The 19,436-nt window shown below is 46.0% G+C and overlaps 1 protein-coding gene across 2 annotated transcripts in view; it reads left to right on the top strand.

Annotated features, from left to right (window-relative positions):
- The first annotated feature begins 430 nt into the window (after positions 1-430).
- The window catches only part of nae1 (nedd8 activating enzyme E1 subunit 1), a 64,983-nt gene continuing 45,977 nt past the window's right edge, over positions 431-19,436 (top strand). Inside the window, exons 1-7 of one of the 2 annotated variants that reach the window (XM_072595817.1) lie at positions 431-546; positions 5,744-5,847; positions 5,946-6,006; positions 8,249-8,279; positions 12,396-12,467; positions 13,427-13,506; positions 18,314-18,423. In XM_072595817.1, coding sequence (XP_072451918.1) covers positions 494-546; positions 5,744-5,847; positions 5,946-6,006; positions 8,249-8,279; positions 12,396-12,467; positions 13,427-13,506; positions 18,314-18,423 — 511 coding nt within the window. In that variant the 5' untranslated portion in view covers positions 431-493. Of the gene's footprint in view, positions 547-5,743; positions 5,848-5,945; positions 6,007-8,248; positions 8,280-10,926; positions 11,064-12,395; positions 12,468-13,426; positions 13,507-18,313; positions 18,424-19,436 lie in introns of those variants that run through there. The other variant, XM_072595818.1, reaches the window with a different exon arrangement.

Genomic DNA, 19,436 nt, shown 5'->3' on the forward strand with positions numbered 1-19,436 from the left:
AAGCAGTGTACTGCTTCTTTAACAAAGCAGGTTCACCGCCCCTTTAATTTGAAAAAAAAACTCTATTTTTCTAATCAACGTGTGAGAGATGTGATAACACTCTTCTGGAGAAGGTGGGACATGAACAATGGTCTCCCAGTTCAGGGGTAGGGACATTATCACGGTGGTACCAGAGGGCCCTTTACTGCCCCTTTAACAGAGCAGGGACATTCTCCCTTTACCAGTGCAGGGACTCTGCCCCTTTAACAGAGCAGAGATACTGCCCCTTTAAGAGAGCAGGGACTCTGCCCCTTTAACAGAGCAGAGATACTGCCCCTTTAAGAGAGCAGGGACACTGTTGCTTTAACAGAGCAGGAGCACTGCCCCTTTAAGAGAGCAGGAGCACTGCCCCTTTAAGATGATGTTGGTGTGAGCTGAGTGCGCCCTCTGCTGCCGCCAGCGCCGCTCGTGGCGAATCTGCGGCTGCGCGGGATTTACCTGGAGCTGGGTCACCATGGCGGCGGGGAGCGGCCTGAAGAAGGAGGAGAAATATGACCGACAGCTGCGGTAACGGAAGGAGGGAGGGAGAAAGAGGAGAGAGAGAGAGAGAGAGAGAGAGAATGGGGAGGGAGAGCGGGGCCGCAGGCGGGCGCGTAGGAGCTGCTCCTCCCTCCCCTCCCCCTCCCTCCCTCCCCTCCCTCCCTCCCCTCTCCCCCTCCCCCTCCCCCTCCCCCTCTCCCTCCTCCCCCTCCCCCCCCCTCCCTCCCCCTCCTCCCCTCCCCTCCCTCCCCCTCCTCCCCTCCCCTCCCTCCCCCTCCTCCCCTCCCCTCCCCTCCCTCCCCCTCCTCCCCTCCCCTCCCCCTCCCCCTCCCCCTCCTCCCCTCTCTCCCTCCCCTCCCCCTCCTCCCCTCTCTCCCTCCCCTCCCCCTCCTCCCCTCCCCTCCCTCCCCTCCCCCTCCCCCTCCCCCTCCCCCCACTGGGTTTCTCACTCACTGTAACCTGTGGGTCACCCCGCCCGCCCCCCAACAAAAAGCTGGATCTCATATTCCCACCCACTGGACCCTCCCCACTGGACCCCCTGACCACCCCACATTGCTGCCCAATGGATCCCCCTGACAGTATCCCCCTCCCCATATCCTCCTGGCTGATGGTCCAGCAGCATGGCCCCCTGACCCTGACCCCGACCCCGACCCCGATGTGTCTTTGCCAGGTACTGTGGGGGTGGGGGAGAGACAGTGCAGTCTCTGCATCCTGACTGTTGGCTCATCGCTCTGTCACATTGAGCTAATGTCTGCAGGAGGCTGTTGCACCACCAGCTTCTAGATTGGAGTGGTCTCTCCACCCTGCAGGCTCTCTGCCTCGATTCCTGATGAAGGGCTTTTGCCTGAAATGTCGATTCTCCTGCTCCTCGGATGCTGCCTGACCTGCTGTGCTTTTCCAGTACCACTCTTCTCCAGAATCTGGTTTCCAGCATCTGCAGCCCTTGTTTTTTAACCTGTTGGACCACCAGAAATGTTGTAGCCAAATGTAAACCCCATTCTACCTTAATCTGATGGCCAGGTGTGGTTGGTCTCCAGTGCGAGGTTTGTAGGAAGCCAATGAGAATCGGGAACTCTGGTTTTTCATTTTTGTTTCTCTGGGTCGTCCAGGGAATTCAACACAGGTGACAGCATCTCCATCTCTACTGAAACCATCAGCACAAGCAGCAGTCTCTGTGTACTGGTCCCATATCACACATTATGCCAAATTCTCTTCATTGCTGACCGAACGACATTGACACCTGCTGTGAAAATGCACCTCCTTTTGAAATCCTCCATTGTGACGTCTCTTCTGTATCCCTGAAATCATTCCCAGACCCACAACCCTGAAGAGTAATCTTTTTTTTTCTGATTATCTGACATCTTGTGGATGTCTGACTAATTGGCACTGTGCCTTCTGTTGACTTGGTCCCATGTTCTGGCATACCCTCCCTCCCTTTGCCTGTCTGCTTCATGTCTTCCTTTAAGACACTTTAAAAGTCTTTTGGTCACCTTTCTCTCTATCGCACAGCATCACATTTCATTGAATTGTGCATCTTTATCTTGGAGTGGTTCACTGTGTAAAAGATGAGTTCAGTAGTTGTTGTAAACAAGAATAACTTCCTACCTCCAGCAGCACTCCAGTGCCTCATGTGAGATCACGGAAGTCTTAGAGTCATAAAGATGTACAGCACAGAAACAGACCCTTTCGTCCAACTCAACCATGACTTGGCAGGAGATTATGGGGTGTGCCTTCATGAACATGTGTGCAGTTTAATTTTACTTGGCATGTTTGTTTGTATTGAGTGGAGGGGAAATAGGGGCAGTCATAGAGTCATGGAGATGTACAGCATGGAAATAGACACTTCAGTCCAACTCGTCCATGTCATTGCTATTGCCAGTATCTGGCCCATATCCCTCCAAACCCTTCCTATTCATATATCTAATAAGATGTCTCTTAAATGTTGCAATTGTACCAGCCTCCACCACTTTTTCTGGCAGCTCATTCCGTACATGTACCACCCTCTGTGTGAAAAGGTTACCCCTTAGGTCCCTTTTATATCTTTCCCCTCTCGCCCTAAACCTATGCCCTCTAGTTCTGGACTCCCCCACCCCAGGGAAAAGATCTTGTCTATTTACCCTATCCATACCTTTTTATGATTTTATAAACCTCTATAAGGTCACCCCTCAGCCTCCGCTCCAGGGAAAACAGCCCCAGCCTGTTCAGCCATTCCCTGTAGCTCAAATCCTCCAACCCTGGCAACATCCTTGTAAATCTTTTCTGAACCCTTTCAAGTTTCACAACATCTTTCCGATAGGAAGGAGACGAGAATTGCATGCAATATTCCAACAGTGGCCTAACCAATGTCCTGTATAGCCCTGTACAGCCGCAACATGACCTCCCAACTCCTGTACTCAATACTCTGACCAATAAAGGAAAGCATACCAAACGCCTACTTCACTATCCTATCTACCTGCGACTCTACTCTCAAGGAGCTATGAGCCTGCACTCCAAGGTTTTTGTTCAGCAACATTCCCTAGGACCTTACCATTAAGTGTATAAGTCCTGCTAAGATTTGCTTTCCCAAAATGCAGCACCTCGCATTTATCTGAATTAAACTCCATCTGCCACTCCTCAGCCCATCAGTTCATCTGGTCAAGATCCCGTTGTAATCTGAAGTAACCTTCTTCGCTGTCCACTACACCTCCAATATTGTTGTCATCAGCAGATTTATTGACTATACCTCCTATGTTCACTTCCAAATCATTTGTATAAATGATGAAAAGTAGTGGACCCAGCACCGATCCTTGTGGCACTCCACTGGTCACCGGCCTCCAGTCTGAAGAGTAACCCTCCACCACCGCCCTCTGTCTTCTACCTTTTGAGCCAGTTCTGTATCCAAATGACTAGTTCTCCCTGTGTTCCATGAGATCCCACCTTGCTAACCGATCTCCCATGGGAACGCCTTACTGAAATCCACATAGATTATGTCTAATGCTCTGCCCTCATCAATCCTCTTTGTTACTTCAAAAAACTCAAATCAAGTTCATGAGACATGATTTCCCACGCACAAAGCCATGCGGACTATTCCTGATCAGTCCTTGCCTTTCCAAATGCATATACATCCTGTCCCTCAGGATTCCCTCCAACAACTTGCACACCACTGACGTCAAGCTCACTGGTCTATAGTTCCCTGGCTTGTCCCAAAGCATTTTATTATATAAGGAGCAAGTGGGTAACTGGAGAAAGGATTGGGCCACTAAAGAATAATGAAGGAAGGCTGTGTGTCGAACCTGAGAGAATGGGTGAGATTCTGAATGATTACTTTGCATCAGTGTTCACTGAGGAGAGGAACATGATGAATGTTGAGATTAGAGATCAAAGTTTGATTAGTCTGGATCACGTTGATGTAAGTAGGGAAGATGTGTGGGTAGGCTAGAGGTTATTAAGGTGGACAAATCCCCAGGACTGGATGAGATCTATCCCAGATTGCTGAGGGAGGCGAGAGATGAAATAGCTGGGGCCCCCTGACAGATATCTTTGTGGTGAGGTGCCAGAGGACTGGAAGGTTGCTCATGTTGTCCCCCTGTACAAGAAGGGTAGTAGGGATATTCCGGGTAACTACAAACCAGTGAGCCTGACGTCAGTGGTGGGGAAGTTGCTGGAGAAGTTACTGAGGGATAAGATCTATTTATATTTAGTAAAGAATGGGGTTATCAGTGATAGGCAACGTGGTTTTGTGCGGGGGAGATCGTGCCATTCCAACTTAAGAGTTCTTTGAGGAAGTGACTAAGTTATAGATGAAGGAAGGGTTGTTGATGTCATATACGTGGACTTTAGTAAGGCATTTGATAAGGTTCCCCACGGTAAACTAATAGAGAAAGTGAAGTCACATGGTGTGCAGGATGTTCTAGCTAGGTGGATAAAGAATTCGTAGAGCAACAGGAGACAGTAGTAGTTGAAGGGAGTTTCTCGAAATGGAGAAAGGTGACCAATGGTGTTCCACATGGGTCAGTGTTGGGGCCACTGTTGTTTGTGATTAGATTACTTAGTGTGGAAACAGGCCCTTCGGCCCAACAAGTCCACACCGAAGCGCAACCCACCCACACCCATTGCCCAACGTTTACCCCTTCACCTAACACTATGGGCAATTTAGCACGGCCAATTCACCTAACCTGATATACATAAATGATCTGGAAGAGGGCACTGTTGGTATGATCAGCAATTATGCAGATGACACACAGATTGGTGGAGTAGCAGAAAGCATAAGGGACTGTCAGAGAATACAGGAGGATATAGAGTTGGGCAGAAAAGTGGCAGATGGCTTTCAATCCAGACAAATGTGAGGTGATGCATTTAGGCAAGACTAACTCTAGGGTGAATTATACAATGAATGGAAGAGCCTTGGGAAAAGTTGATGAACAGAGAGATCTGGGAGTGCAGGGCCATTGTACCCTGAAGGTTACTGCACAGGTGGATAGTGGTCACAAAGGCATATAGTATGCTTGCCTTCATTGGACGGGTATTGAGTATAAGAGCTGGCAAGTCATGTTAATATTGTACAAGGCATTGGTTCGGCTGCATTTAGAATACTGTGTACTGTTCTGGTCGCCACATTACCAAAAGGATGAGGACGCTTTGGAGAGGGTGCAGAGAAGGTTTACGAGGATGTTGCCTGGTATGGAAGGTGCTAGCTATGAAGAGAGGTTGAGTAGGTTAGGTTTATTTTCATTAGAAAAAAGGAGATTGAGGGGGTACCTGATCGAGGTTTATAAAATCATGAAGGGTATAGACAGGGTGGATAGAGACAAGCTTTTTCCCAGGTGAAGGATTCAATAACGAGAGGTCACACTTTCAAGGTGAGAGGTGGAAAGTTTAAGGGGGATACACACAGCAAGTACTTCACACAGAGGGTGGTGGGCATTTGGAACGCACTGCCAGCGAAGATGGTAGAGGCAGGCATGGTAGATTTATTTAAGATGCGTCTGGATAAGTGCATGAGTAGGTGGGAAGTAGAGGGACACAGATGCTTAGGAATTGACCGACAGGTTTAGACAGTACGTTTGGATCGGTTCAGGCTTAGAGGGCGAAAGGGCCTGTCCCTGGGCTGTAAAATTTCTTTGTTCTTTTGTCCTTACCATCTTCTTTAAATAGTGGCACCACGTTAACCAACCTTGGGTTGACTCAAGATCTCTCTGCTTCAGAGTTAAAAGTTTAATAGCTCTCCCTGTATTTCCTCTGTTAGGCTGTGGGGAGACCATGGTCAGGAAGCACTGGAGGCTGCTCATGTCTGTCTGATTAACGCTAGTGCCACCGGAACTGAAATCCTGAAGAACCTGGTGCTTCCTGGTAAGATTGGAGCATTTACCATCCCAATAAAATGCAAAATATGATCAACGACAGTCAATCCATCTGTAATCTTTATTTACACAATTCTCATTCCCTAGGAATTGGATCTTTTACCATTGTAGATGGCAGCACCGTCGCTGGGGAGGATGTTGGCAATAAGTGAGTTTTTTTTAAGAGCCTAACATTTTATTTTGTCCATGTGCTGTTTAACATTGACAGTGTCATTTTTTGAATTGGTGGAGGCCAGACTCCTCCTCCTCTGGACCTCCAGAACTCCCTTCCTCAGTATTGAATCTTATTTCAACATTTTAATCTATGGTTTCTTTGCTCTGAACACCTTCTCTTCCATTCCTTCTCAAGCCCCAGTGACTGATGTTTGAACTCATTGGCCTGAAGTATTTTGTACATTGAACTCTGTAAAATGTGATATTGTACATCTTTCTTCGGTGGGACTGTTGGAGCTGTGCTTGCTGATTCTTGTGTGCAGTGTGATGTGATTCCAGAATGGTTTCTGAAATGATCAATGTTTTCTTTCACTCTGAATGGGGCACAAAGGTAAGGAGCACAGTGTGAGAATGGAGAAACAAAACTGTACATTTTGGACATCCCTTATCACAGCACGGGATGTGAGTCTATAAGGTTAAGCAAGCGTTATCAACCTCAAGTTGTCTAGAGTGCAGTTAGAATCAACCTCATTGCTGTGGGCCTGAAGTCACCTGTGGGCCAGACTAGGAACAGTTGGCAGGTTTCCTTCCTTCAGGGATATTAGTGAACCAGATGGGTTTTTACAAGTTAACATTAGGCTGAAACAAACACCGAGAATGGTGGAGAAACTGAGCAGGTCTGGCAGCATCTCTGAAGACGGAAAGCAGAGTTAATCTTTCAATTGGATGATCTTCCAGTAGACCTGGAAAAATTTAGATACTGGATTAGTGGTGCTGGAAGAGCACAGCAGTTCAGGCAGCATCCAACGAGCAGCGAAATATACGTTTCGGGCAAAAGCCCTTCATTAGGAATAAAGGCAGTGAGCCTGAAGCGTGGAGAGATAAGCTAGAGGAGGGTGGGGGTGGGGAGAGAGTAGCATAGACTACAATGGGTGAGTGGGGAGGAGATGAAGGTGATAGGTCAAGGAGGAGAGGGTGGAGTGGATAGGTGGAAAAGGAGATAGGTAGGTTGGACAAGTCTGGACAAGTCAAGGAGACAGTGTTGACCTGGAAGTTTGAAACTAGGATGAGGTGAGGGAAGGGGAAATGAGGAAGCTGTTGAAGTCCACATTGATGCTCTGGGGTTGAAGTGTTCTGAGGCGGAAGATGAGGCGTTCTTCCTCCAGGCGTCTGGTGGTGAGGGAGCGGCGGTGAAGGAGGCCCAGGACCTCCATGTCCTCGGCAGAGTGGGAGGGGGAGTTGAAATGTTGGGCCACGGGGCGGTGAGGTTGATTGGTGCAGGTGTCCTGGAGACGTTCCCTAAAGCGCTCTGCGCTACTCTCTCCCCACCCCCACCCTCCTCTAGCTTATCTCTCCACGCTTCAGGCTCACTGCCTTTATTCCTGATGAAGGGCTTTTGCCCGAAACGTCGATTTCACTGCTCGTTGGATGCTGCCTGAACTGCTGTGCTCTTCCAGCACCACTAATCCAGAATCTGGTTTCCAGCATCTGCAGTTATTTTTTTTACCTCCTGGAAAAATTTAGAGGCAACTGGTTTTAGCCAAGTACAGAGGAAAGGGAACCCTGGCAGGAAAGGAAAGAACACAATGGAAAGGCTGTGATGGGGTGGAAAGCACGAGAGCTTAAGTGAAAAAGGTGTTGATGAGGCAAGACGGAAGGGAATGATGGTGGAACAGAGAACCAAAAATGGGGCTAAATGAGCTGCAGTTGATTCAGAGTTTCTCTGTTCCATTCAGTTTATGATCAGTGGTAATCCTAATACCTTGGGAGATTCAGCGTGGGTAATAGTATTTAATATCCAAGAGCAATGGTTAGATTCTGGCTTGTTGCAGGTTACCATTACCTGACAGTTACATAGTGCAAATGGTCCTTGCCCTCTCTTAACCCAAACCTGAGTGTGACCATATCTTGCTGCATGTGTGTAGTGACTGTATCAATATCTGAAATATTGCAAATAGTGTCAAACGTTGCAACATCTCTACATCTGATCACTATGAAGGGTAGGTCATTGATGAAGCAGCTGAAGATGGTTGCGTTTACGATACCTCCCAGGGGAGCTTCTGCAGAAATATCCTAGGGCTGAGATGACTGACCTCCAACAACTACACCATCCTCTTACGTGTCACATATGACTCCCAACCAGTGGAGAGTTTACCCCATACCTGTTGATTCTAGGTTTGCTAGAGTTCTTGGCTCCACAGCTTTTCACTGACTGACTGAATTATATTCTCTTGCAGCTTCTTCCTAACCAAAAACAGTATTGGACTGGTGAGTGCTTTGGATTTTGTTTTTACATTCTTGTAGCTATGATCTGAAATGATCCTTCTGTGCACTGTCGCTCAGTGAAGAGGGCCTGGGTGTCACCTGATGGTGTGGCCATGCTTTCAAGTGTCAGCTGCAGCTGAGTGCTCTGTGAGTACTGACACAGCAAGGCCAAACCTGCTGGAACTGTATAACAAGTGGATTTGGTGCCTTCCAAAGAGGGAGAATGAGAGAGACTAACATGATATTAAAAAGGCAGATGAAACACTGGGATTCATTTCTGGGGAAATCGAATTGAAAAGCAGAGAAGTTACATTACACTTTTGTTTGTATAACTGTAGAGTGCTTTGCATAGTTCTAGTCTACAAATTAAAAACAAATTGGAGGCACTGGACAAGGTGCAATAAAAAGATTTCTGGGATAATATTCTGAGTGGTTATATCTGTCTGGCATCCTCTGTTTGGCATCGTCTCCACACTCCTGACCTTGGGCTTCCCTGCAGGGATGTAAGGAGTTTACTAGCATCCTAGATCAGACAACATGTTTTATATACCTTGGGCATGCAGTGACAGACCATCTGGTGTTGCACATTCTCCCCGTGTCTGCGTGGGCTTCCTCTGGGTGCTCCAGTTTCCTCCCACAATCCAAAGATGCGCAGGTCAGGTGAATTGGCAATGCTAAATTGCCCATAGTGTTAGGTGCATTAGTCAGGGGTAAATATAGGGTAGGGGAATGGGTCTGGGTGTGTTACTCTTCAGAGGGTCGGTGTGGACTTGTTGGGCTGAAGGGTCTGTTTCCATACTTTAGGGAATCTAATCTAATCTGTTCCTTGATGCAGAGCTTAATGCACCTTTAGCTGGTCTGCGGATGGAGTAACACGAAGTTGGCCCCAGGACCTGACTGTTTCCATTCCAAGGTGTTAATGGAAGTAGGGGAGCACAGTGTGGATGTCATAACTATAATCTTTCAGAGTTCCCTAGACACAGGAGCTGTCACTCTGTATTAGAAAATTACACCATCTCACTCCACTTTTTAAGAAGGGCGAAAGAAGAAAACCAGGGAATTACAGACGAGTTAGTCTAACAGCTGTGGTATGGAAATTGTTGGAGTCTGTCATCAAAGATGGGGTAAATAAGTACCTTGAAAATTTTCAGTTAATCAGGAAGAATCAGCATGGATTCGTGACCGGTAGGTCATGCCTGAGAAACCTCATGGAAAACTTTGAAGACATGACTGAGGTAGTAGACAGGGGAATGTCTATGGATGTTGTTTATATGGACTTCCAGAAGGCATTTGAAATAAGTCCCACATGAGAGACTGTTAACTATTTTAAAATCTATGGAATTGAGGGCAAACTACCGACATGGCTGGGAAAATGGTTGAGAGATGGACAACAAAGTAGGGATGATGGGTAGGTACTCAAATTGGCAGGATGTGACCATCCCACAAGGTGTCCATCAAGGATCTGTGTTAGAGTCCCTGTTATTTACATTCGTTGTTAACGACTTGGATAATGGGCAGAAAGTCATGTTTCAAGTTAAGTGTAGTGAAAGAAAATGGATGTGCAAAGAGACTTAGGGTTCATGTGCATTTTATCTTTAAAATGCCACAAATAGTTTCAGAAAATAGTAAAGAAAGCAAATACAATGCTTTATATCTAGAAGATTGGAGGATAAGGATGCTGATGTTTTGCTGCAGTTATACAAAACCCTGCTTAGACCCCACTTGGAGTTGGGGGGGGGGGGGGGGGAGGGAATGGGGAGGGAGTACAACATTTAGATTTACAAGGACAATACCTGGACTTCAGGGTTTATACAATTTAGGCCTGTTTCCTCTAGAATTAAGAAGGTTAAAGGGGTGATCTGATTGAAGTCTTCAAGATCTTAACAGGCAACACAAGGTAGATAACGGAAGTCTGTTTCCGATGGGGATTCTAAAAATAGGTGGCATAGTCTGTGAATTAGGACCAGACCATTCAGGAGAGACGTTAGGAAGCTCTTCTAGACACACAGGGTGGGAGATGTTTGTAACTTCCTTCCACAAATGGCAGTGGATGCTGGACTATTTGTTAATTTTGAATCTAAGATTGATAATGTTTGTTAAGCAAAGGTATTCGGGGATATGAGACAAAGATAAGGTATATGGAGTTAGGCCGTAGATCAGCCATGACCTCAGTGAATGGTGGAACAGGCTTAAGGGGCTGAATGGCCTACTCCTGTTTCTATGATCCTGTATTTTCAGCCTTATGTTTGCAGTACTTTGCTGTGCCGAATGAATGAGGTGTTGTTGTTGAAAAAAGAAGCACAGTATTTCCCTATTTCCCTGTCTACAGGGCATATCTTGGTAGGGCAAAATCACATGCAGCAGCCCCCTCAAAGGAAGAGCTCCCGCATTCGTCAGCAGGCAACTTCCCAAGGACCTTCTGCATGGTGAGAAATCCAAAGCCAGAAGACCAGTAAGGGTGCTTTTGTGTTCTTTATCAATGAAGCTTGTGAAGTGAAGGCCGTAGTCATTGGATATCACAGCTGGCAGTTGCTAATCAACAACAGGGGGAAATAATGACCCCTCCTTGGGCTGGCATGAGGGAGCCACAGTTACTTGGCAAAGTGCAAACAGTAACGCATAGTCTCACTTGGCAGCTTCATGTGCAGCACTAACCTGCTGCTCAACTACTGGTCTAGTCAGCTATCAGCAGACATATATCAAGTCCATCTGGAACAGACTGTTTACTGCATGGCTATTACCTTTCGTAGATGGACCAACCTGAACTTGTTTGGAAAATTTGAACAAGTGAGTCTCTTTTTTTTTGTTCTTTCTAGATTTGAGATTATAAAAGGAGTTTGAAAAGATGGACCTGGAAAGATTTTTCCACTTCCAGAAGAGACCAGAATGAGGGGCAATGAACTGAAGCGAGTCACTGATAAAAACAGTGGAATTTTCATATGAGCTGGCTCGGCCATTTGACCCTTTGAGACTAATACCCCATTCAATAAGATCTTAGCTGATCTGGTTGTGGTCTTAGATTCACTTTCCCATCTGCCCCTCATAATCCTCAATTGTTTCGTCTATCAAAAACCTATCTATCTCAGTGGTGGGCAGCATGGTGACACAGTGGTTAGCACTGCTCTCACAGCGCCAGAGACCCGGGTTCAATTCCTGCCTCGGGCGACTCTGTGGAGTTTGCACATTCTCCCCGTGTCTGCGTGGGTTTCCTCCGCGTGCTCCGGTTTCTTCCCACAATCCAAAAATGTGCAGGTTAGGTGAATTGGCCATGCTAAACTGCCCGTAGTGCTAGGGTAGGGTAATGGGTCTGGGTGTGTTGCGCTTCGGCAGGTTGGTGTGGACTTGTTGGGCTGAAGGGTCTGTTTCCGCACCATAAATATATTCAAGGCTGAGACTAGATTACTTAAGGACAGCCCCACTGCCTACTGGGGAAGAAACTTCTGCGCACTCAACATCAGAGAAAAGAAATCTCTCCTCATTTCAAACTTGAAAGACCACTTATTCTTAACTACATCCCTTACATTTAGTCTCCTTAGCAAGAGAAAACATCTCTATGGTATCCACTCTATCCAGACTCCTCAGAATCTTTCCTATTTCACTAAGATTGCCTCTTGTTCTTCAAAATTCAAATGGACACACGCCAAACCTGTTCAGTCTTCCTGAGATAAGCCCTTCATCCTAGGAATGAGTCAAGTGAACCTTCTCTGAACTGCTAATGAAATTATTTGTTTTCAAATAAGGAGTATTGTGTACAGTTTTGATCTCCAGATGTGGCTTTACCAAGGTTCTGTACAGCTACTGTACAATTTCACTACTGTTATATTCCATTCACGAGAAATGTCTTTTAGAATGACAGAAATGCAGAATTCTCAAAGAAGGGTGGAGGTGAATACTAAAGATTCATTTGAGAGTCTGGATAAACTCCTGAGGCAGCAAGTACTAGAAGAGCATGGTGATGGGAGATGGAATAGGGCTGGAGCAGGACAGTGTGGAGCTTAAACACTGGGGTTGAGTTGAATGGTCTGTCTCTGTGCTGTAACTGTTTAGTCAGGGGAGGGTATTCGTTTTGATGTTCATTACTAGAGTGAAGGTTTAATATTTGTTTCTTTTTCCATTCAGAACCGAGCCCAGGCAGCTATGGAGCTCCTTCGGGAGCTGAATAGCGATGTCAGTGGAAACTTCATGGAGGAGGTAAGGAAGTTTTAATTTCACAACAAGCAGTGTCATAAACTGATGTATCCTGTCCTGTTTGACAGGAGCAGTGTCCTATGTTGTGTTGTAAAAAGAGTGGTGGAAGCAGATTTTATGGTAGGTTTTGAAATTGGATTGATAAATATTTTGAAAAGGAAAAAGATTGGGGTTATGAGAGAAAAACCATGGTGGACGAACTGGCAGCTCGTTTGTAAATTACAGTTTAGATATAACGGACTGAATGGCCATGGCAATGAGTTACTTTGAGTGCACAATGAGTCAGTCACTTGCCCACCACATTGTTTGAAAGGGTTAATGTCTGCAGTGTTGTGTGTAATGCCTCCTACTGTGATGGGGAAGATTACATGAGAGAGGGACGCATCATGGCTTCACCAGAGATGGTCATGCTACTGTGAAGCTGTATATCTTATTTTAAGATATAGAAAAACATTAGTGAGGTTTCAATAAGTTCAAACAATAATCTCCCAAGCTTGTTAATTGAACATACAACACAATGCACAAAGAACGCTGCTGGATGACAGACTGGTTAGTCGGTGATGTGTGGGGCTGATGGGTTGGGCCAAGGATGGAGTCCTTTCTGCTTTCTTGGGAGTGCTCTCAAATCTAAATGGTTCCATTCCAGGGTCCCACGTCATCAACTTATGCCAACAGGACAGGGGAATAGGATCTCAGTTTATCATTTTACCCTGTTTCCAGGCTGTGGGTGACTTGGACTTTCCAGGCCTGGTCAACCTTGAGGAATGGGACTGGAGTCACACAGATAGCAGTGATTAGGGAAGGACATCAGTTCTCCAGTTACATTTGTGTGAGCAGCCAGCAGCTTTTGTAAAGGAAAGATAATGGGAGGGTATTTACATTTGAGGCTAAGATTAATGTGTATGACTGTGTTTTCTTTGGAATTGACTGAGTTATGAAATCTTGACACTTTTTTTTTTCAGAGCCTTGAACAACTGCTTGAAAATGACCCCACGTTCTTCCTCAGATTCAATATAGTGATTGCTACTCAACTTTCCGAAAGGTAAGCAGCAGTTTTCTAAGTAGTTGTTCGGTACCTTTGTTCTCCATTAAAAAGCCTGACATGTCAGGAATGTTGTCGTCAATAGAGTGATTGCAGTCAGCACAGAGGAAACATGACATTATCTAGACAGATTACTGCACATCCCGCACCTCCGCCCTCAGACCCCCCCCCTCCAACCGTAACAAGGACAGAACGCCCCTGGTGCTCACCTTCCACCCTACAAACCTTCGCATCAACCAAATCATCCGCCGACATTTCCGCCACCTCCAAAAAGACCCCACCACCAGGGATATATTTCCCTCCCCACCCCTTTCTGCCTTCCGCAAAGACCGTTCCCTCCGTGACTACCTGGTCAGGTCCACATCCCCCTACGACCCACCCTCCCATTCTGGCACTTCCCCCTGCCACCGCAGGAACTGTAAAACCTGTGCCCACACCTCCTCCCTCACCTCTATCCAAGGCCCTAAAGGAGCCTTCCACATCCATCAAAGTTTCACCTGCACATCCACCAATATCATTTATTGTATCCGTTGCTCCCGATGTGGTCTCCTCTACATTGGGGAGACTGGGCGCCTCCTAGCAGAGCGCTTTAGGGAACATCTCCGAGACACCCGCACCAATCAACCAAACCGCCCCGTGGCCCAACATTTCAACTCCCCCTCCCACTCTGCCAAGGACATGGAGGTCCTGGGCCTCCTTCAGTGCCGCTCCCTCACCACCAGACGCCTGGAGGAAGAACGCCTCATCTTCCGCCTCGGAACACTTCAACCCCAGGGCATCAATGTGGACTTCAACAGCTTCCTCATTTCCCCTTCCCCCCCACCTCATCCTAGTTTCAAACTTCCAGCTCAGTTACTGTCTCCTTGACTTGTCCGACCTGCCTATCTTCTTTTCCACCTATCCACTCCACCCTCTCCTCCTTGACCTATCACCTTCATCCCCTCCCCCACTCACCCATTGTACTCTATGCTACTTTCCCCCCACCCCCACCCTCCTCTAGCTTATCTCTCCATGCTTCAGGCTCACTGCCTTTATTCCTGATGAAGGGCTTTTGCCCGAAACGTCGATTTTGCTGCTCGTTGGATGCTGCCTGAACTGCTGTGCTCTTCCAGCACCACTAATCCAGTAGATTACTGCATCCACCAGCTTCAGCATTCACTTCCTTCACTGACATACAGAGAGGCATCAGAGTGTACCATCTACAAGATACCCTGCAGAAATTCACCAAAGCTCCTTCAACTGCATCTATCAAACCCACTGCCTCTACCACCTAGCGGGAAAAGTAGTTTAGAGCTAAGTTCAGCGGTTTTGAGGTCTCATCAGTTATACCTTAGGAAATGTGGTTACCAGTTTGGGCACAGCAACTACCCACAACATTAATGTGTTAAATGACAAGAACATCCGTTTTTGGTGAAAGGATAGTTGTTATTCCTGCAGGCTGTTCTCTGAAATACGAACATGGAACCATTACGTCCACATGATGGACAATAGGTCCTCATTTTAAAGTCTGTTGAAAGAGAGCACCATACCCTGCAGTGCTGTACTGGAGCTGTCAGTCTTGGGTTATGTGCTGGTTATTAGTCATCTCGTTACTACTTGTCCATGTTTCATGGAGCATTTGGGTTATTACAACAGGTGATGGTTTCATGGTCATCTAATCTGATGACAGGCCACAGACAGCCAAGAATATTGAATAAACATTGATAATTTATTGCAGTAGGATTGAGTAATGTCACCATCACTGGATTACTTGGCCAGTCACCTGACCATTAGGCCTCAAGTTGCTTGGTTTTCTCTGCAAATCAGATATTTTAAGAGGAATGAGTGAATGTCTGTTCTTTCTCAGGCAGTTTAATGATATTGTCCATTAGCTTCTGAGACACATGCTAACAAGACAGAGGGTGGGGGTGGAGGGTTGGTTTTCAGACTGGAGGCCTATGACCAGTGGTGTGCCACAAGGATCGGTGCTGGGTCCACTACTTTTTGTCATTTATATAAATGATTTGGATATGAATGATGGAGGTATACTTAGTAAGTTTGCAAATGACGCCAAAATTGCAAGTGTAGTGGATAGTGAAGAAGGTTACCTCAGAGTACACCAAGATCTTGATCAGATAGGCCAATGGGTCAAGGAGTAGCAGATGGAGTTTAATTTAAATAAATGCGAGGTGCTGCATTTTGGGAAAGCAAATCAGGGTGGGACTTATATGCTTCATGGTAAGTATGTAAGTTAGCTCGCTGAGCTGGAAGTTTGTTTTCAGATGTTTTGTCATCATACTGCAGAATTGGGCTGAGAGGTTGCAAATGGAGTTCAATGCAGCTAAATGTGAGGTGATTCACTTTGGGAAGAATAACAGGAAGGCAGAGTACTGGGTCAATGGAAAGATTCTTGGTAGTGTGGATGTGCAGAGGGATCTTGGTGTCCATGTATATAGATCCCTGAAAGTTGCCACCCAGGTTGATAGTGCTGTTAAGAAGGCATATAGTGTGTTAAGTTTTATTGGTGGAAGGGTTGAGTTCCGGAGTCGTAATGTCATTCTGCAACTATACAAAACACTAGTGTGGCTGCACTTGGAATATTGTGTGCAATTCTGGTTTCCCCCATGACAGGGAGGATGTGGAAGCATTGGAAAAGGTGCAGAGATTTACCAGGATGTTGCCTGCTCTGGAGGGAGGCTCTTATTAGGAAAGGCTGAGAGACTTGGGTCTGTTCTCATTGGACAGAAGAAGGCTAAGAAGGGAATTTGATAGAGACCGAGCTGAAAATGTGTTGTGCTTTTCCAGCAGCAGGTCAGGCAACAACCAAGGAACAGGAGAATCGACGTTTCGGGCATAAGCCTTTCTTCAGGAATGAGGAAGAAGACACCTTTTTTTTTCAGCTCTGATCTCCAGCATCTGCAGTCCTCACTTTCTCCTCCAATTTGATAGAGACATACAAGATGATCAGAGGATTAGATAGGGTAGACCGTGAAAGTCTTTTTCCTAGGATGGTGATGTCAGCTTGTACGAAGGGGCATAATTACAAGTTGAAGCCTGGAAGATTTAAGACAGATGTCAGAGGCAGGTCCCTTACTCAGAGTGGGAAGGGCACGAATGCTCTGCCTGCTAAAGTAGTTAACTCTCAGCCACATTAGGGAGATTTAAACAATCCTTGTATAAGCACATGGATGATGATGGGTTAGTGTAGCGGGATGAGCTTAGATTAGTTCACAAGTCGGCGCACCATCGAGGGCTGAGGGGCCTGTTCTGAGCTGTATTGTTCTATGTTCTATACTAGGTAAGATCATCAGTGAGAGTTTCCGGTGATGCGCTGGTTGTATGTCCTAACTTGCACTAGGATACATGAACACCAACTAGCCACCAAAAGACACAGCCCACTATCACTAGTTTCCATACATACAGACGAAGAAGGATACCATTTTGACTGGGTCAGCGCGCACATCGTAGGACAAATGAAACAAAGATTCTCATGAGAATTTGTAGAGGCATGGCATTCTACCAGAACTCCAATAAAAACATCGACATAGATCCCATCTACCTTCCCTTGGGTGAAAAAAAAACAGAAATGACACCACCTGCCTTAAGGAACCAGGACCCATAAATAGAGAGGTGGGACATAATACCAGCGCTTCACCAGAGACTCTCACTGATGTTACCTAGTATGGTGACAAAACATCTGAAAACAAACCTTCCAGCTCAGCAAGCAAACTTATAGACTTCTCATTGACTTGAGCTTCAAATCTTAAAAATTGCTACCTTCATGGTAAGGTCTTGGGGAGAGTTGCTGAGCAAAAGAGACCTCTGAGTGCAGGTTCATAGTTCCTTGGAAGTGGAGCCGCAAGGAGATAGGATAGTGAAGAAAGCGATTGATATGTTTGTCATTATTGGTCAGTGCATTAAGTATAGGAATTGGAAGTTCATGTTGTGGCTGTACAAGGCATAGGTTAGGCCACTATTGGAATACTGCATGTAATTCTGGTCTCCCAGCTATAGGAAGAATGTTATGAAACTTGAAAGGGTGCAGAAAAAATTTACAAGCATGTTACCAGGGTTGGAGGGTGTGAGCTGCAGAGAGATAGAGGCTGAATAGGCTGGGCCTATTTTCTGTGGAGCGGCTGAGGGATGACCTTTACAGAGGTTTATAAAATCATGTGGGGCATGGATAGGGTAAATAGACAAGGTTATTTCCCAGGGGTGAGGTAGTCCAAAACTAGAGGGTGTAGGTTTAAGGTCAGAGGGGAAAGATTTAAAAGGGATCGAAGTGGCAACTTTTTCATGCAGAGGCTGGTGCATGTATGGAAAGAGTTGCCAGAAGTGGAGGAAGCTGGTACAATTACAGCATTTAACAGGCATCTGGATGCAAATGTGAATCGGAAGGGTTTGGAGGGACATGGGCCAAGTGCTAATGGGACTGGGTTGGTTTAGGATATCTGTTCGGTGGACCGAAGGGTCTGTTTCCGTGCTGTACATCTGACTCCATAACAAGCAAGAATATTACTTTCTCTCCACTTTGAGTAGCAGAGAATAGATAAGTCAATCTAAGGGATTGCTGTTTTAAATTATTTACACATGACCATACACTTTACTATAAAATAAACGAGCTGTGTAAAAGCACATATAGTGCATGCTGGACATCTGAAATTAAAAAACACATTGCTGGAGAAACTCAGTAAGCTCAGATAGTTTTTGAAGCAGAGTTACAAAAGTGTCCTTGGACTTATTGACAGATGCTGCCAGACTTGCTGAATTTCTCCAACATTTTCATGCATTTTATATAAACTGATCGACTTGTGTTTCCCATTGTCAGTTCATTACTACGTTTATCAGCCATCCTTTGGAAAGCTGATGTGCCACTGCTGGTGTGTCGGACGTATGGGCTGGTTGGCTACATGAGACTGGCTGTAAAGGAGCATCCAGGTAGACTTTTGTATAATTCTACTTCTCGAGCAGTAATGCTCATTCTGCTGTGCTGCTGCTTAAAGTGAATCAGATAATACCACAGGATCAGTGTATTGTTTTATTAAATGGCATAACTGCTGTGTAGTGAGCAGAGAAAATTCAGGGAAGATTTAATAGATGTCAAAATTATGCAAGGTGGGCTGGATGGGTTGCACTCTCGGGCATTCAAGGAAGTAGCTGAGAGATTTTGGATACACAGGCAATAATCTTCCAAAAATCCTTAGATTGTGAAAAATTCTCAGAAGATTGAAAACTGCCAATGTAAAACCTTATTAAAAAAGTCAGGGAGGCAAACAAACAAACAGACATTTTTAGATTACGTACAGTGTGGAAACAGGCCCTTCGGCCCAACAAGTCCACACCGACCCGCTGAAGCACAACCCATCCAGACCCATTCCCCTACATTTACTCCTGCCCCTAACACTATGGGCAATTTAGCATGGCCAATTCACCTGACCTGCACATTTTTGGACTGTGGGAGGAAACCGGAGCACCCGGAGGAAACCCACATAGACACGAAGAGAATGTGCACACTCCACACAGTCACTTGCCTGAAGCGGGAATTAAACCCGGGTCTCTGGTGCTGTGAGGCAGCAGTGCTAACCACTGTGCTGCCCAAACAGGATAGGGAGATGGCTTAGTATGTCATTGTTAGAATAATTTACAAAGGATATAAGAGTGCATTTAGGGATATGATCAAGCAGAGTCAGCATGGCTTCATGAAGAGGAAATCTGCTTTCCACATTTATTAATATCTAGAACCCATGTTGAGTGGATAATTTGGGGAGGCAACTGAACTGTTGACCTGTTATGGGAATGCAATATAAAAATGGGAATCTTGCTGAAACAGGATGTAAGTTTGCTCGCTGAGCTGGAACCTTCTCAAAACTTGCTGAAACTGTTCGGACACTAGTCAGACCACAATTCGAATAGAACCTGGAAAGGTTGTTTCCCTTGTGGCAGAGTGGGCC

The sequence above is a fragment of the Chiloscyllium punctatum genome, chromosome 26, assembly GCF_047496795.1.
Source record: "Chiloscyllium punctatum isolate Juve2018m chromosome 26, sChiPun1.3, whole genome shotgun sequence".
In the NCBI taxonomy this organism is placed as follows: domain Eukaryota; kingdom Metazoa; phylum Chordata; class Chondrichthyes; order Orectolobiformes; family Hemiscylliidae; genus Chiloscyllium; species Chiloscyllium punctatum.